This window comes from Martes martes (genome assembly GCF_963455335.1).
Source record: "Martes martes genome assembly, chromosome: 17".
Lineage (NCBI taxonomy): Eukaryota > Metazoa > Chordata > Mammalia > Carnivora > Mustelidae > Martes > Martes martes.
Window position 1 is genome coordinate 7,286,269 of NC_137905.1, and position 15,148 is coordinate 7,301,416.

Below are 15,148 nucleotides of genomic sequence, written 5' to 3' on the forward strand. Positions count from 1 at the left end.
CTTTTGGAGTATTTGCATATTTTTAGTATTCCATTTTAACATATCTATTATTTGGTTCTCTTTATTACCTTTCTAGTAATTGTTTCAGGGATTACTATATATATATCTAATCTTTCATTGTCCAAATGGAGTTAATATTGACTTCAGTAAAATGTTGAAGCCTTACTGGCATATAGGTCCCTTTGCCCACCCTCCTTTATAATTGTCCTATGTAGGACACTTACATACATTGAAAACCCTTTTCAACAGTCATACACATTTAAAGAACTTAAGGGAGAAAAGTAGCCTATTCATTTACCAAAATAATTAGCCATTACTTGTACTCTCCCTTCATTCCTGAAATTCCAAGTTCCCCTCTGATATTTCCCATCAGCTGGAAAAACTCCCTTAACCATTTTTTTTTTTTATAGCAGCTTTTCTGACAACAAACCCTCTTAGAGGATTTCTTTATTCCTGAGAATGTCTTCATTTTGCTTCACTCCCTGGAAGATTTTTCTGCTTGATATAGAATTAAGTTTTGAAAGTTCTTTTGTTTCAACACTTAAAGATGTTGCCACTGTCTTCTGACCACCATGGATTTCTGAGGGGAGATCTACACTCATTCACCTGTCTACATGTAATTTGCCATTTTTTCCAGCAGTTTGATTTTTTGATTTATCTCATTAATCTTTGATTTTTGGCAGTTTGATAACTATACGTGTGGGGATGGTTTTCTTTACCTTTTTTTCCCTTGGGGGGGGGGGTCTGTGGAGCTTCTTGAATCTTTAAATGTAGGGTTTTCCCAAATTGAGGAGGTTTTCACCATTATTTCCTCAGTATATTTTTCTACACCAATCTTTCTCTTCTCATTGGTACCCCAATGACACAAATATTTTATCTTTTCATACTGTCACATAGATTGGTGATGCTCTTCTCATTTTAAACAACTCAATATTTTATTAATATTTAAATGTATTTAACATCTGTTCTTCAACTTGGATGCTTTCTCTTGCTCTACGTTCAAGTTCACCAACTTTCCTCTGTTGTCACTATTCAGCTATTGCAGGCATCTAGTAAAATTTTTTTATTTCAGGTATTGTGGTTTTTTCCTAAAATTTCATTTTTTAAAAAATAATTTCTGTTTCTCTGCTCAGAATGTCTAGCTTTCCATTCATTTAAAGAGGATTTACTTTAATGTCATGGAGCTTGGTTATGATGGTGGATTTCAAGTCTGTCTGATAATTTCCACCCCTGAGTCATCTACAGGCTGACATCTATTATGTTTTCCCTTGAGACTGGATCAAATTTTCCTCATTCTTTGTATATCAGGCAATTTTGGATTGTATTCTGGACATTTTGAGAGTAGGTTCTGAGACTATGGATCCTGTTAAAATCCTCTGGAAAATGGCTTGTTGTTTGTTTTGTTTTAGCTGGCAGCACCCCCGGTTAGACTCAGACCACACTTCACGACTTGCCTTCTGTGAGCCGTGTTTCCCACGTCCATTCAGTTTCCAAAGCTGTTTGGGTCTGCCCCACACATGTGGCACTCCGGGTGGTGTTTATGTTGTAGTCTGACTTCAACAAAGCCTTGGCTGTGTGTCTTTGGGGCTGTTTTGCACCTGCATAATTTCTGGGTGAGGTCATGGCTTGTGCTGGGTTGTTCACGGAAGTGGGGGATCCTTCTCTCCAGATCTCTCCTTTTCAGGGTTTCCCCCACAGTCTCCAGCTCCCACAGTCTCCATTGCGCCTCCGGCTAGAAAGATGGGTTTTCTCTTGGGGATTTTGTGTTTGCATCCCCTTAAGCAGTCAATGAAGCTCTGAGGGAGGACAGCCTAGGTCAGGGCCGAGAGAGAAACAAGAGAACACAAAACAAACAGATATTTTCCCTGTGCTTTCAAGCTCATTGGGTCCCTTTCCCTGGTTCTCTGGCTAAACAGAGGGTTTTTCTCTTGGGGTTTATGTTTTCTTCATCCATTGTGCAGTTTCATGACTCAGGCTACCCTATGGACAAAGCCAAGAGATAAAGGAGGTTAAAAAGGACACAAAACAGGAAAATCCCATCTTTATGGATAATTCTTAAAGTTTTTACTTTCTTCCCCACCTGTCTGCTGTTGTTTACTTTTCAGGATCTTTAGGAAGTTTCTTTTTGAAATCTGCCCAGGGTTTTCATGGTAATCAGTGGAAGAAATAGGCTGTGGTGGGCTTACACTGTGGTGGCCAGCACCAAAAGTCAGGTTACTGTTTTCCATGCTTTTTCACAAATATGCTCATTTGTCAAATATTTCTCAGCATCCACTCTGTGCTGGGCACTGTGTTGGTGTCAGATTTATAATGGAGAATTAGACAGACACTGTGTGGACAACCTTGCAGAGAAGAATGAGAGTGATTGAGCAAGCACACAAGGGATGAGTGCCACCCAGGAAAAGCAACGAAGCTACAGCATTTCCTTCATAGGGAACCAAAGGAAGGTCTCCTCGAGGAGGCGATGTTTAAGCTGAGAACAGAAGGAACAGCGTGAGTGTGAGCAGACATGGGCAAGAGCCTTCCCAGCAAAGAATAGCACACTTGCAGGCTTTGAGGCAGACAGGAGGTGGCACATTCCAGGAACTGAAAAGAGGTCGGACTGGGCATTGAGCTAGGGGGCTGTGGCAGGAGATGGGGATGAGGTCAGGAAGGCAGGTCATGTGGGTCTTCACAGGCCCTGTTAGAGATTTTTAATTAGTTTTATTGGGAAAATGAGAAGCAAAACATACCCATAATTCTGATATATTTGGGCTAGGGTCCCATTTTACACATGGGAAAATATGGCTCAGAAAGGTAGACTGGGGCATAGTATTTTACAGATGAAGCAAGGAAGACCCAGAAAGGGGATTTATGTGAGCCACAGAAGAAATAAATAGCAGAAAAAGGACTTGTAACCAAATATTCAACTCCCTGGCTGGTTATTGCTCTTTCTTTCACTTCTACCTGCTCCAGACATTTCCACTTAATCTTTATGAACACCAACAGCTTGGCTGAGTGGCATCTCTTTCTTCATTTGTTTCTTTGCATAGCAGGGGAGTGTGAGGCAGGTGAGTGCATGGGTGCACACATGTGTGAATGTATGTGTGTGTGTGTTCCTAACACTGGTAACACCGACTATTGCCAGCAGATCATCCAGCAACATCATCCACCAGTTCACAGCCCCTGGGGAATTCACTGTGTTTGCTGAATGCACAACCACTGAGTGGCATGTGATGGCTCAGAAGCATGTGACAATCCGAGACAAGATAGAGAAGCTCAATGTGACTGGGTGCTCCGGCCTGTCCAAGTCAGGAGCCAGCCCTCTTTGCTGCACTGTCTTCGGGGACCCATTGTGGATTCAGGTGGTGCTTGATGGAGGTGAGTCTACAGAAATGGTCAAGGTCAAGGCAACCTTGATTTTCCCCAAATCTATCCATCCAACTCCCAGGCTTAGGCACTCAGGTCAGTTTTTTTAGCTCATTTTTTAGCTCATTTACTTAGCTCATTTTTTAGCTCATTTACTTAGCACCTAGTACGTGCCTGCAACTGGTCTAAGTGCTTTACATGTACTAGTTTTACCTCCATGTACTATTACATGTTACTACTATTATCTCTATTTTACAGATGAAGAAACAGAGGGAAGGTTCAGAAATTGGCTCAAAGTCTTAAGCCCAGTAAGCTAGTGAATCTCTCAGCCTTCTGAATGCCATTTTTGCATGCCCACAGTCCCATAAGAAGAACTGAATTTCTAAGTCACTCCTTGTTGGGGGAACTTGACTAGGACTGGGAGAGCTATCAGCTGGGACTGAGGCCATCCCAGTGCAGCCAGCACTGCCCAGCTTGGCACAGTGATGCTGCCCCCAGTCAGGACTGCTAGTCAGTGACAAGCACTGCTCCAGCCACAGCAGCTCTTATGGCTGGTGTCTGCTCTGATTGGCCAGTTTCTTTTCTGATTGGTCACAGAGGCCATTCTAATTGGTCATTGTGTCCATTTTGATTAGGCAAGGTGTCCCTTCTGCTCCACCACAGCATCTATTCCGATTGGTCACAGTGTCCATTCTGATTTATCAAAATATTCATCCTATTTTGTCAGGAGGGACCCATGCAATTTCACTTGTTGAATACTCCTGAATGTCATCCCTTTTCTCAGTAGAGACCCTACCAGCTAAGACCCACCCTCACTGGAGGCAGCATCTTTCCTGCAGGCACAGGCCCAATTTGCGACCTGGACAGAAGCCTGTTGAGGTAAACTGCGTTGACATGGAGCTGCAGAGGTGAGGACGTGACTCAGTCCCACCTCGCAGCTCCCAGAGCCTCACTCAGCAGGGACTTCACAGAGCCATTGCGGGTCCTTAAACGCGGTACTTGGGGCTCCTCTCTGTTCTGGTGTCCTTGTCGGCCGAAGGTGGCTGCTCTGTGCACCTGGGAAACCTAAAATAATCCTTCATTTATTTTTCATTCTACAAATATAACTGAGTGCCTGCTCTTTGCCGAGTGTGGGGAGAGGGAGCAGTAAATGGGCGAGTCAGAGGGCTAACGTTACTTGGCAGCGTCAGCTGCATCATCCTTGCTCAAACAAGAAAATATACCCGCTTGGTTTCTATTGGAGAGAATCATAATTTGGTGGTTTAAATCAGATTTTCAGAGTCAACCACAATATTCCGCTGGACAGCCAGTGCCAACCTGTAAGGGAGCCCCATCTTAATGGGGACAGGCTGCGTGTTCCTGAGGAGCAGGGTTCCAGACAGTCTGCTACAGAGGTGGAAGGAAACGGCTTCAGCTGCTCCTGCCCAGAACAAGACTGGAGGCTAACTGTCATGCATAAAAATCAGCCATGCCTCGGGAGATGCTTCCTTCTTAGCCTTCTTCCCTCCAAGGCCAAACCTGTCAACAAAATGTTCTCAAATCTTTATTACAGACCCTTAAGTTTATGGGTAACACATGCATAGTATAAATTAGAATGTGCAGATGAGCAGAGAGGACCCAAAAAGAAAAATCCTTCATGTACCCATTACTCAGAGATAACCACAGTTAATACTTGGGGTTGGGACTCACCCTTCCACATGTCTTTATGGCTATACCATGCCCCTAGCTATATCCAGAACTTGACCTCAGAGCTAGTCTTGATTACCTTGGTACAGTCTACAGCATGGTTGTTGTCAACATTCTTAAATATTTCTTATCCCACATAGGAACAGGGGTGACTTACACTGTGTTGTCAGGCAACACAAGCCTGGCTGAGTTCACCACACTGAGGGGCCTTCTACCCTACAATCTGACCCTGGACCAAGCAGCCCAGCAAAGGATTGGCCCCGGGATGCACCACCTGGAGATCCGAGCCACCAGCAACACCACCACCTCTGCACCCTCTAGAAACATCACAGTCCACTTCGTGGAGCCTCTGTCAGGGCTACAGGCCTCCTGGGGTTCTGACCACTTGGAGCTTGGACAAGACCTACTGGTCAACGTCTCGGTGGCTCATGGTATCCCAGAGGGGCTGACCTTTGAAGTGGCAGGACTCAATGCAACCTTCACCCACCAAGAAGAAAGCCTCAAGGGGCCATTTGGGATTTACCATGTGGCAGTTCCTCTTGAAGGTACTTGGGGTTGGTGGACCCCCTTTCCAAACTTCCTTCCTCTTCCCTTCCAGACTTGGGTGTCCAGCATCCTGCCAGCCAGTTTCAGTGTGTCCTGGTCACAAACCTGGTTCATAGCATCCAGCCTGTGTCACAAAAATAAGGAAGAGACTTATTATCTGCCCTCATAGAGTTCAGAGTCACGGGAGTTCTCAATTCTGGCCCTTCTGACATTTGGGACTGGGCCATACTTTGTTGTGGGGCTGTCCTGCACATTGTAGGATGTTCAGCAGCATCCCTGGCTTCTATCCACTAGATGCCAGCAGCTCCAGGCCCCAAAGTCCCACACACAGAAATGCCTCCAAACATTGCCAACTGTCCCCTGGACAGCAAAATCTCCCCCACTGAGAACCACCAGAGGAGGGCTGGAGTAGTCCAATTTTTCCATCATTTCTAGAGGAGTGTGTGGTTCAGGAAGCTAGTCCATGCCCTTGGGGGAGAGACAGAGGTAAAAACAAGGGTGGGAGAGGGAGGGAGAAGAGAGGAAGTGTCACGATGCTGGCTGGAACAGAGATAGAGTGACAGACTGGCTGGCACCACCAGGGGAGGAGACCACAGCAGACATTTGCATTTAATCTGGAGAGAACAGAGAGTCCTTCAGGGCAGTACGGTGAGGTCAGCAGGCAGGAATGTGATGAGGGTCACAGAGCCTCCAGCCCACCCAGAACCTTGCCCCCGGGGTCCCTGGCCCTGGGTCTCAGAGGTATGTCAGAAAGAGGGAACATTATGCAGGTGTGGGGTTATCATGCCCTCAGCAGCAGAGCTGGCAAAAGACATAGCAGGTTAAATGACAGATTTGAGAAGAAAAACACTGGAACTTTGCCAGGTATCAGAGGTCTAGCTTGAAACAGGGAGAATCCAGAATGAAATGAAATGACAATGGAAAATACGTACAATATATAGGCTATAATTCAAATGCAAATTAATTTTTGTCTTCTATAAAAGTTGCTTGGCAGGGGATAATAGATAAAATCTTTGCAGGCCCTATGAGGTTTTGGCTTACTCTTAGATGATAAGTAGTCTTCTCCCCACAAGAAAAACAGATTTGGATGGCTCTAGGGATGAAGGGGGTGAGGAGGAAGGAGAGGGAACCAGGTAGGACAGAAATCCTCACTTGGGGGCATTGGCTCAGTCCTAGCTGGCCTTGCTGTCAGGGCCCAGCAGATGTTTGCAGCTGTCTCTTATGGGAGCTTCTCTGGGCTTCTGAGGCCCCTGCTGTGTCCCTCAGCTCCCGGGATGGGGGTGATGCCTCTCCCTCAGCTGGCCACAGCTATCCAGCTGCTGCTGCTTCTGGATCACCAACAAGGTCACTCTCTCTTCTCATTCTTGCTGCCCTTTCCAGCACTCCCTCTCCCCTAGACAAACATCTGGTCTGCAGAAAATTCTCACCTTTTCCTTGGCCAGCTACCGGTAGTGACTGTAGTTTTTTCCAAAGGCAGGAATGCAGAACTTTCCTCCCTCCCTCTCTCCCTCTCACTCCATCCTCTGTCATAGACCATCCTCCCAGGGCATGAGTAAGGAACACTTCCATGGGGGTCCTCAACCTCAAAGAGCACCCATTCACCTTTCCAAGGGTCCCCTCTCATGAGTTTCCCTCTAGACTTGAGAAGGGAGCACCCACTGCCCTTCCCCATGACGGAAGAGGGGTGGGATACATATGAACCCCAAATAAGTCTTACAAATTCTTTTCCGTTTTCTACCCCTCAATCTTTTAAAAGTTCTGCCATGTCTTTCCTTCTGCTGGAATCTCCCCTCAAAGGATGAGTACTATTGGTCCTTTGAACTTTAGTTTTAGCCCCGCCATGAACCATGATCCATGAAGTGATCCCCTGCTCTGTGCCCACAATGCCCCCATACCAATTTCTGCCAAGGGTTGGCACTTGGTCTCCTGCATATCTACTAGACTATAAGGACCTGAAGACAAAGACCACATTTCATTCATCTCTGCGTCCCCAGAGCCTTGCACCATGTCTGGTATACAAGAGGGGTTCATTAAATGCTCAGATGATGAAAGATTCAAATTCTGCCATCAGTGGAACTGAGAAGTACATGCTAGGAGAGCTGTCTTAGCAGAAGTCAAACAAGTTATTACAACACCCATAATTCTCTACCCTTTGCATTGCAGGTACCTTTCTGGTCACTGTGATGGTGAGGAATGCCTTCTCAAACCTAAGTTTGGAAGTCGGAAGCATCACTGTCACAGGCAAGGAATTTCTGGAAGTGGGTACAGAACTCGTGACCAGAGTCTGGGGCATTGCACTTGCTTGGGATCCAGTGAGGAACTCTTCAAAACAAAGCTCTGAAATGCTTACCTTGCTCTATAGATGTTAAGGGGCAGTGAAATATGCAGTAAAACATTCAACCATTGTTAAGAATTCTGAAACATCCGAGTTTGTATTCATTATGTTGCTTTAGGCTCCAAGCAACAGAAAGCCCAACAAAGGAGGCTTTCCGCTCAAGGTTTTATTGTTCCACCTACTAAGAATTTAGGAGGTAAGTAATTGCAGGGTTGGTTCAGTGGCTTAGTGTCACCAGCAAGGACCCAGGCTCATTCTATTGTCGTGTTCTTCTTCTTTTTTTTTTTTTTTAAACAATTTTATGTATTTATTTGACAGAGAGAGAGCATAAGCAGGCAGGGGGAGAGCAGGCAGAGCAGGGAGCTGGATTTAGGGCTTGATCCCAGGGTTCTGGGATCATGACCTGAGCTGAAGGCAGACACTTAACAGACTGAGCCATCCTGGCGCCCCTGTTGTCCGGTTCTGCCATCCTGAGAGCTTCTGCTTTGTTCTTAGGCTTGCATGCCATCAACGTGGCTGCTGCAGTTCCAGACATCACAAGTCAGCCCAGCATTATCCAGCAGCTGCTCAAGTTTTTTTCCCTTTCTGTAGCTCTTGTTACTGGGGTGGGGAGGGAGCATTTCCCCCCCTCATCCCTAGCAATCTTTCTGTCAGATACCATCGGCCAGGGTCATGCACCCCAGTTGTAAGGGATGCTGGGAAGCCGGTATCCCTCACCTCCAGCTTTGGGGGAAAAGATAGATTCTGGCAACTGGGAAGAGTAGGGAACTGGCTGCTGGGTAGGCAACCAACAGTGGCAGTCACAGAGCTGAAAGTTCATTTCAAATGTGTTTGCCAGGACTCTTTGAGCAGCAATGGACAGAAAAACAGTTCAAACTAGCTCAAGTCAGAGGGAAGTTTTATCAACTCAGAAAAGGCCAGGGTTTAGTCACAGCTGGATCCCATCACTCAATCATCAGTCATCAGAAATCTGTCTCTTCCCATCTCTTCGTTCTTACTCAGGCTTCATTGTGATTCCCTCTTCCCAAGCAGTAGCAGGATGGCCCCAGGCTTCAATCTTTAACCCTAGAGAAGGAGTGCCTCTTTGTGGATATTTCCAGAAGTCCTGAGATTGCCTCTACTGGTCCAAGCTTGGTTCATGTTCCCTCCAGGACCCAGTGCTGAGGCCAGGGGAAAGTGGTATTGGGCAGACCAGAATCACATGTTCACCCAGAACATGATGAAGGGTCAGCTTCACCCAAACCAAGGACTGAGAGTGGGGGAAGGAGGGTTCCTCAGGGAAAATGTCACCTGTAAGTGCTCTTACCAAGGGAAGAGGGGCCTGAAAACCTGGCTGGGGGGAAAACCACAGCTGTCCTTGCTACTGTCCATGGCCCTCATTTTCCACATACGGAATTTGAGGCTGAGAGAGGTTAAATGACTTTCCAGAAGTCACTCAGCTAATTCATGCCAGGATCAGAGGTAGCAACTACTTTTCCTGATTTCTTCATTCAGGGTTACTGGACCATCTTCCTTCTTAAGATTAAGAATGGTGGGGCGCCTGGGTGGCTCAGTGGGTTAAGCCTCTGCCTTAGGCTCGGGTCATGATCTCAGAGTCCTGGGATAGAGCCCCACGTCTGGCTCTCTGCTAGGTGGGGAGCCTGCTTCCCTCTCTCTCTCTGCCTGCCTCTCTGCCTACTTGTGATCTCTCTTTCTCTCTCTCTCTTTGTCAATTAAATAGATGAATGAAATCTTAAAAAAAAAAAAGATTAAGAATGGCTTCTGTGACTAGCATCTTAGCTTTGCTTTGTATAATTTTTACAGACCTTCAAAGTTGGAGTTCTCTGAATGGGAATTCACTGGGAGAGAATTTTTTACAGATCAGTGGTGCTCAGATCTTAAAATAACCAGGTCACTGGGGTCTAGAGACGCACAAGGATCTGCCAGTGCAGATAAAACACATTCCTATCTTAATCACTACACTTTAACATATTCACAGTTTAGTATTTTCAGAGCATACCAACTGCATGTACATTTTCCGTTTTTTAGACTTGATATGCTAATACTCTTTACAGATATATGCAGATGACAAAGCAATTAAACACATCATTCAGCCCTTGAGAAATGGGAATTGCCTTTCTGTAAGGGGTGAGAAACCTAAGACTCAGAAAGAATAACTAACCTTCTGAGGTTCACACAGCCGGTAAGAGGCCAATAGAAGAACACAGAAATGCACCATGGTGTGCTGAGGCTGGCTTCCAGCAGCCTGTTAGAGCTGGTTGCTCTACAATCACTACGATCAGCTTGGCAGCTTGAAATCTGCCTTAGTGGCAATACAGATACCAAAGAAAGCAGCAAACACTACAAATCAGAGTTCCCCACTCCCTCCCTTAACTGGTAGTTAAACATTAACAGTTAAACATTAACAGGCCTGTCTCCAAATCTTGTGTTAACTGCACTGGCAACTGCCTGCCTCGTTCCTAACAACCAAAGAGGTGTCTTTAGTCCAAAGGTGGACAAGATAGTTTGAGTTTTTACCCATTTCTATGGCCTAAATATATGCTAAATTTCTGAGCATACCCCTGACTCTGCCCTTTGGCAATCTTATCAACACTACCAAAGTGTGATGCTTATTCCCACTGTGTTTATAGCTCCTTCCAGTCTGCAAGAACCATCTGGAACAAATGCCAAGGAAAAGAATGTGAGTATTTGTTTTTTAAACACTTAACACCTCACCAGAAAAAGATGTCTAAGCACTCTGCTTTAGTTTTGAGTTTGGGCTTATTGGTGCTAATAGCCAGAAAACTAGGAAGCATAAAGGTTTCTTCCACTTGAAAAGAGATCCAGAAGGAATGAAATCAAACCAAGCATGTTCTCCAACCACTACAGCATCACATTACAAATCAGTACTAAGATATCTGGGATAGGTACATACCTTTTAGACATCTTGGATATTCAAGAGCATACTTGAAAAACATCAAGAGGTCAAAGGAATCATTCACAAGGAAAATTTTAAGATATTTTTGAGTGATGATAGTACAACCTATCCAAATTTGTGGGATGAAACTAAAGCAGGGCTCAGAGGAAAATTTATAGCTGTTCATGCTTAGAAAACAGGCCTGGGTTCCTTAGTTTTTACAGCAAGACGAAGTCCTCAGCTCCTTGCTGTTGACATTGCCTGTGCATGTCAATAACAAAAACTGTGCATCTAATATATCCAAGGCCTGGTGTTAGGGACTACAGCTACAAAGGTGAATAAACAACCATGGTCCCTGCCTTCTTGGAGCCTAGTGGGTGAAACTGCCGAATAAATTAGCATCTGGTTAGGAGTTGTGATAAGTGTCTAACTAGAAGCAAAGGGGTGCAGTGACAGCAACCAACACAAGGTGGCCTAGCAAATGTGATCAGGCCTGTAAGAAGGAGACATTCAAATTGGAACTTGAAGATAAGACAGTCAGTCATGCTGGAAAACAGAATAAGAGTTTTTGGGGTGCACAGATATGAAGGCCCTGGGGCTGGAATTTGGCCTGAGGCCTAGGGGGCTGGGTAGGAAGAGCATGTAGGAGATTACAGAGAGATGGACAGAGGCCAGATCCCATGAGGTCTTAGGTAGCAAGACAGGGACTTAGGGACTTTATTCTTAGGCCCTGGGAGACCACTAGGGGTTGAGTTCTGCCATGTAGCTTCCTGCTATACAGGCTAAGTCCTCTCAGGCTGGCCATTTAATAGGTCCTACTAGAACTTACTCAAGGAGCATACCTTATACCTGCTGATCTCTCCTCCTAGAACCCACAGACTCACTCACTCCTCCTCCTTCACAACAGCTCTGTGATCCTGTCCTCTGGAGGAACTTGCCCTGACACCAGCTATCCACTTTGCAGAGGTCATAGCTCTGTGCCTTCCTCTGCACCAGACACAGTGGAAAGCATGTCACAACCTTCCCTCATTTAATCCACAGCAGCCCAGGAATTGAATGCTATCAAATCTTCACAGGAGCAAATGTTCTCAACCTACTACCTCCCTCTTACACATTCTCATAATCCTCTGGACCCCCTCTCTCTGTAGCAGTTAGCACTCCGTATTTTGTCTGTTTCCTTGTCTGTCTTCCCTCCCAAACTTAAGGGCAAGGCCCAGGTCTCTATTCCTGTATCTCTGGGCATCAAGCATGGGGTCTGGTCCAGAGCAGGCTCTGTTAACAGGTGGATGCATGGTGGATGCTTAGCACTGAGCCCACATTCAGACTAAAGTTACTTACCCTGTGATTCATCCCTGGAGGTGAGCCAGGTGGGGTGGGAGGTGGGGTGCCAACTGTGGAAGGGCATCTCACCAGCCAGCTGCTTTTTCTGCAGAGAGAGAAAGGGAATGTGCAGGTGTACGTGGAACCTGGTCAGTATGTGGATCCTTTCACGACTGTGACTCCGGGCTGGCCAGACAGTGACAAGGATTTACGTTACCAGTGGTCATGTGGTAGGTGTCTGCAGAGCTCTCGAACTATCCTACTCGCCACAAAGTAATGGACAGAGGTCAGCTTTGCCATTTTTTAACCTTCACACAGGTATCACTTTTGCCTGCCCCTTGCATGTGCCAGATTAAGAATTCCATGGAAATGGCAGGGTGGGGGGAAGCAGTGCGAAACCAAGGCAGAGGTAGCCTTGAAGGCAGGCAACAAGGAGATGCACAATCTGTAAAATATGTGAGAACAGCAATTAATCCTAAAAGTCAATCTGCTTTATTTTCACTGCAAGAGTCAGTGATAAAATAAAAACAACAACTGCCCTCTTTTCACTTCCTTGCCCTTGATACATTGCCAGGAAGAGTCTAGAAGTGAGGAGGCATTTTCAGACAAACCAAGAGAGTAGCACCAGTGCCCATTACTTAGAAATGGTTGTCCTCCTCTCTATAAGGATATGGCCTAGCTAGGCAGACATTCTTTTGGAAATTAATGTCATCCCTCTTGTACATATTATTTTTGTTAGCTGTTTTTTCTTTGAACAATGTATCCTGCATATTTTAATGTCATGATATCTTCTCCATCTTGATTTCACAATAAGTGTATAATAGACTGTCTAGTTAGTGTATGATCATTTATTTACTGGTACCTTATTTTTTGGACATTTAGGTTGTTTTGAATTATTTGCCCTTACAAACAACATTGTCATGAACATCCCTGTAGTTCTATCTTTATTTGCCTCTCTGGTGACTTTCATAAATAAGTCTTTAGAAAATAATAAATTTTAAGAAATGGAATAGCTGGGACAAAAGTCATGGAAAACTTGAGCCTTTCGATATCCATTGGTAAGTGCTCAGGATACCCTTTTGAATGTTAATTCTCATTATCAGAATTCATAGAGGATGCACGTATAGAGTTTGGGTGGTTGAGCTGATGGCCTGACCCTAGATCATGTCTCGTGAATGGCACTGGTGGAAACAGCAGATGATTGCAAGCACCCTGAATCTTTATCAAGAGGGGACTGCTTCAATAAAATGGGTACCTCCAGACAGGGAGGACTATATAGCTGTTAACAAAAATAAGGCAGCTGTATGGCTACGGGATGCTTACTAAGCTGCATTAAGAAAGGCCAAGTCCAGAAGGGCATAGAGAATGCTGTGTGTGGAACAATGACACACACACAAACATACATACCTATATTCCGACACAGGGAGAGACCGGCTCTGGAAGGACACGCCAGAACTCTGTGCAAGACAAAGATGGGAAGGCAATCACCTCCACTCTGTGCATTTGGTACCTACAGGGAGTTAAATACTGAATCTAAAAGGATATGTTCATGTCCTCATCTCCAGAACAATGACCTTATTTGGAAAATGAGTCTCTGCGGATGTAATTAAGTTAAGACTCTGCAGATGAGGTCATCGTGGATTACCTGGGTTGGCCCTAAATCCAATAATGAGGGGGACGGGGGAAGCGAGGTGACTGATGGATAAACATCCATCAACAGAGATGAAGGGCAAAGGATACAGGGACTTAGTGAGCCTGTATCATAAAGCCAGAGGGGACATGCGGCCTCTCGGGTGGGATACATCCCCCAGGTCCCCAGGTCCCCAGTGTACTCACAGGGACATACAGCTGAGGTCAGTCTTCAAGGTGGAGTGAAGTTACACCAGGGACAAGAAACTGCCTGGGTACTCACCCAGGCAGAGCGTCTATCCTCCTGGCCTCTCTCCTACTGTATGCCTGGCCGTTCATTCTTCAGTGCCAGTGGCTGGTGCAAGTAAAAGAAGCTGACATCCTCTGCAGGTGTGCTCAGAGTCAGGGAGAAGCACCACTCATTGCCCCAGAAGCATCCTTCCGCAGCACTGTCGCCACACCCTGCAAGTGAGAGTGTTCATCAAATTCTCTCTTTGGAGCTGCTTTTCTTATCTATGACTCTTTTCTTCCCAAAACCCCCAAACCGGAAGAGTCCTTGGATTGGTAACAGCATTTGCCCCCTTTCCCTCAGGACGCTGCTGGGCCCAGTGGAGCTACTGTGTTGAGAGGCAGCTGCTCCGCACAGACCAAAGGGAGCTGGTGCTTCCTCCGTCCTGCCTGCCAACGCCCAACTCCGCCATCACCCTGCGCCTGGCCACCTGGAGAGGCGGGGAGCTGCAGAACCAGGAGGAGCAGTGCCTCTATGAGTCCGCCCCCCTGGAACTCGGGCCTCAAGTCAGGTGGGGGCAAGAGAGCAAACTCCTGTGGCATTGACATCCCTTCAGTCACCATTTACTGAAGAGCCAGCTCGGGTTGGCATAGACGCAGGGACAAGTCTTACAGGAGTGGCTCAGTAGACCTGGTCACAGCTCTCACATGGAGTGCTCCCTGGTGCTCAGCAATGATTGGCCCCAACAAATGCAGGGAGGTAGTGCATCCCGACGACAACTTCCCGGACTTGGGACCAGGGAAGGTTTCCCTTAGCAGAGATGTGAAGGAAGAGGAACTAGCATGGCAGGAAAAGGGGGCAGGAGAGGAAACTGGATGGCAAAGGTAAGGAGCACAGAATAGTTGGAAGTGAAGGAGACAGGTGTGGCTCAAGTATGGAGGGAGAAGGAGGGGCAAAAAGACACTGGGAGAAAAGGCAGGGCCTGGTTCTGGTGGAACCTTGGGGGTTATATCACGGACATCATCTTGTAGAGTTCTGGAAAAGTCACCCAAGAGTTGCAAGCAGGCCAGGGACGTGATCGTGCCTTACTTCGCAATTCTGTGGTAGCAGGGTGGAGAGAGGGTTGGAGGAGGGCAAGAGAGGGCTCTGGGAGATCGCT

General features: G+C 46.2%; 1 protein-coding gene and 1 long non-coding RNA gene across 2 annotated transcripts in view; one reads left to right on the forward strand and one right to left on the reverse strand.

The window, feature by feature from the left end:
* LOC308357906 (polycystin-1-like protein 2) overlaps positions 1-15,148 on the forward strand; it is a gene marked incomplete at its 5' end in the record, with an annotated part of 90,501 nt that overhangs the window by 17,024 nt on the left and 58,329 nt on the right. The window contains 6 exons of the mRNA XM_080827785.1: positions 3,140-3,360; positions 5,175-5,579; positions 7,744-7,821; positions 10,546-10,595; positions 12,244-12,361; positions 14,353-14,560. Coding sequence (XP_080683911.1) covers positions 3,140-3,360; positions 5,175-5,579; positions 7,744-7,821; positions 10,546-10,595; positions 12,244-12,361; positions 14,353-14,560 — 1,080 coding nt within the window. The remainder of the gene's footprint in view (positions 1-3,139; positions 3,361-5,174; positions 5,580-7,743; positions 7,822-10,545; positions 10,596-12,243; positions 12,362-14,352; positions 14,561-15,148) is intronic.
* LOC308357943 lies at positions 12,512-14,092 on the reverse strand. The gene is made up of 3 exons (XR_013968267.1): positions 14,044-14,092; positions 13,539-13,588; positions 12,512-12,576 (listed from the first exon to the last, which is right to left on the reverse strand). It is a non-coding gene; the product is annotated as an uncharacterized lncRNA (long non-coding RNA).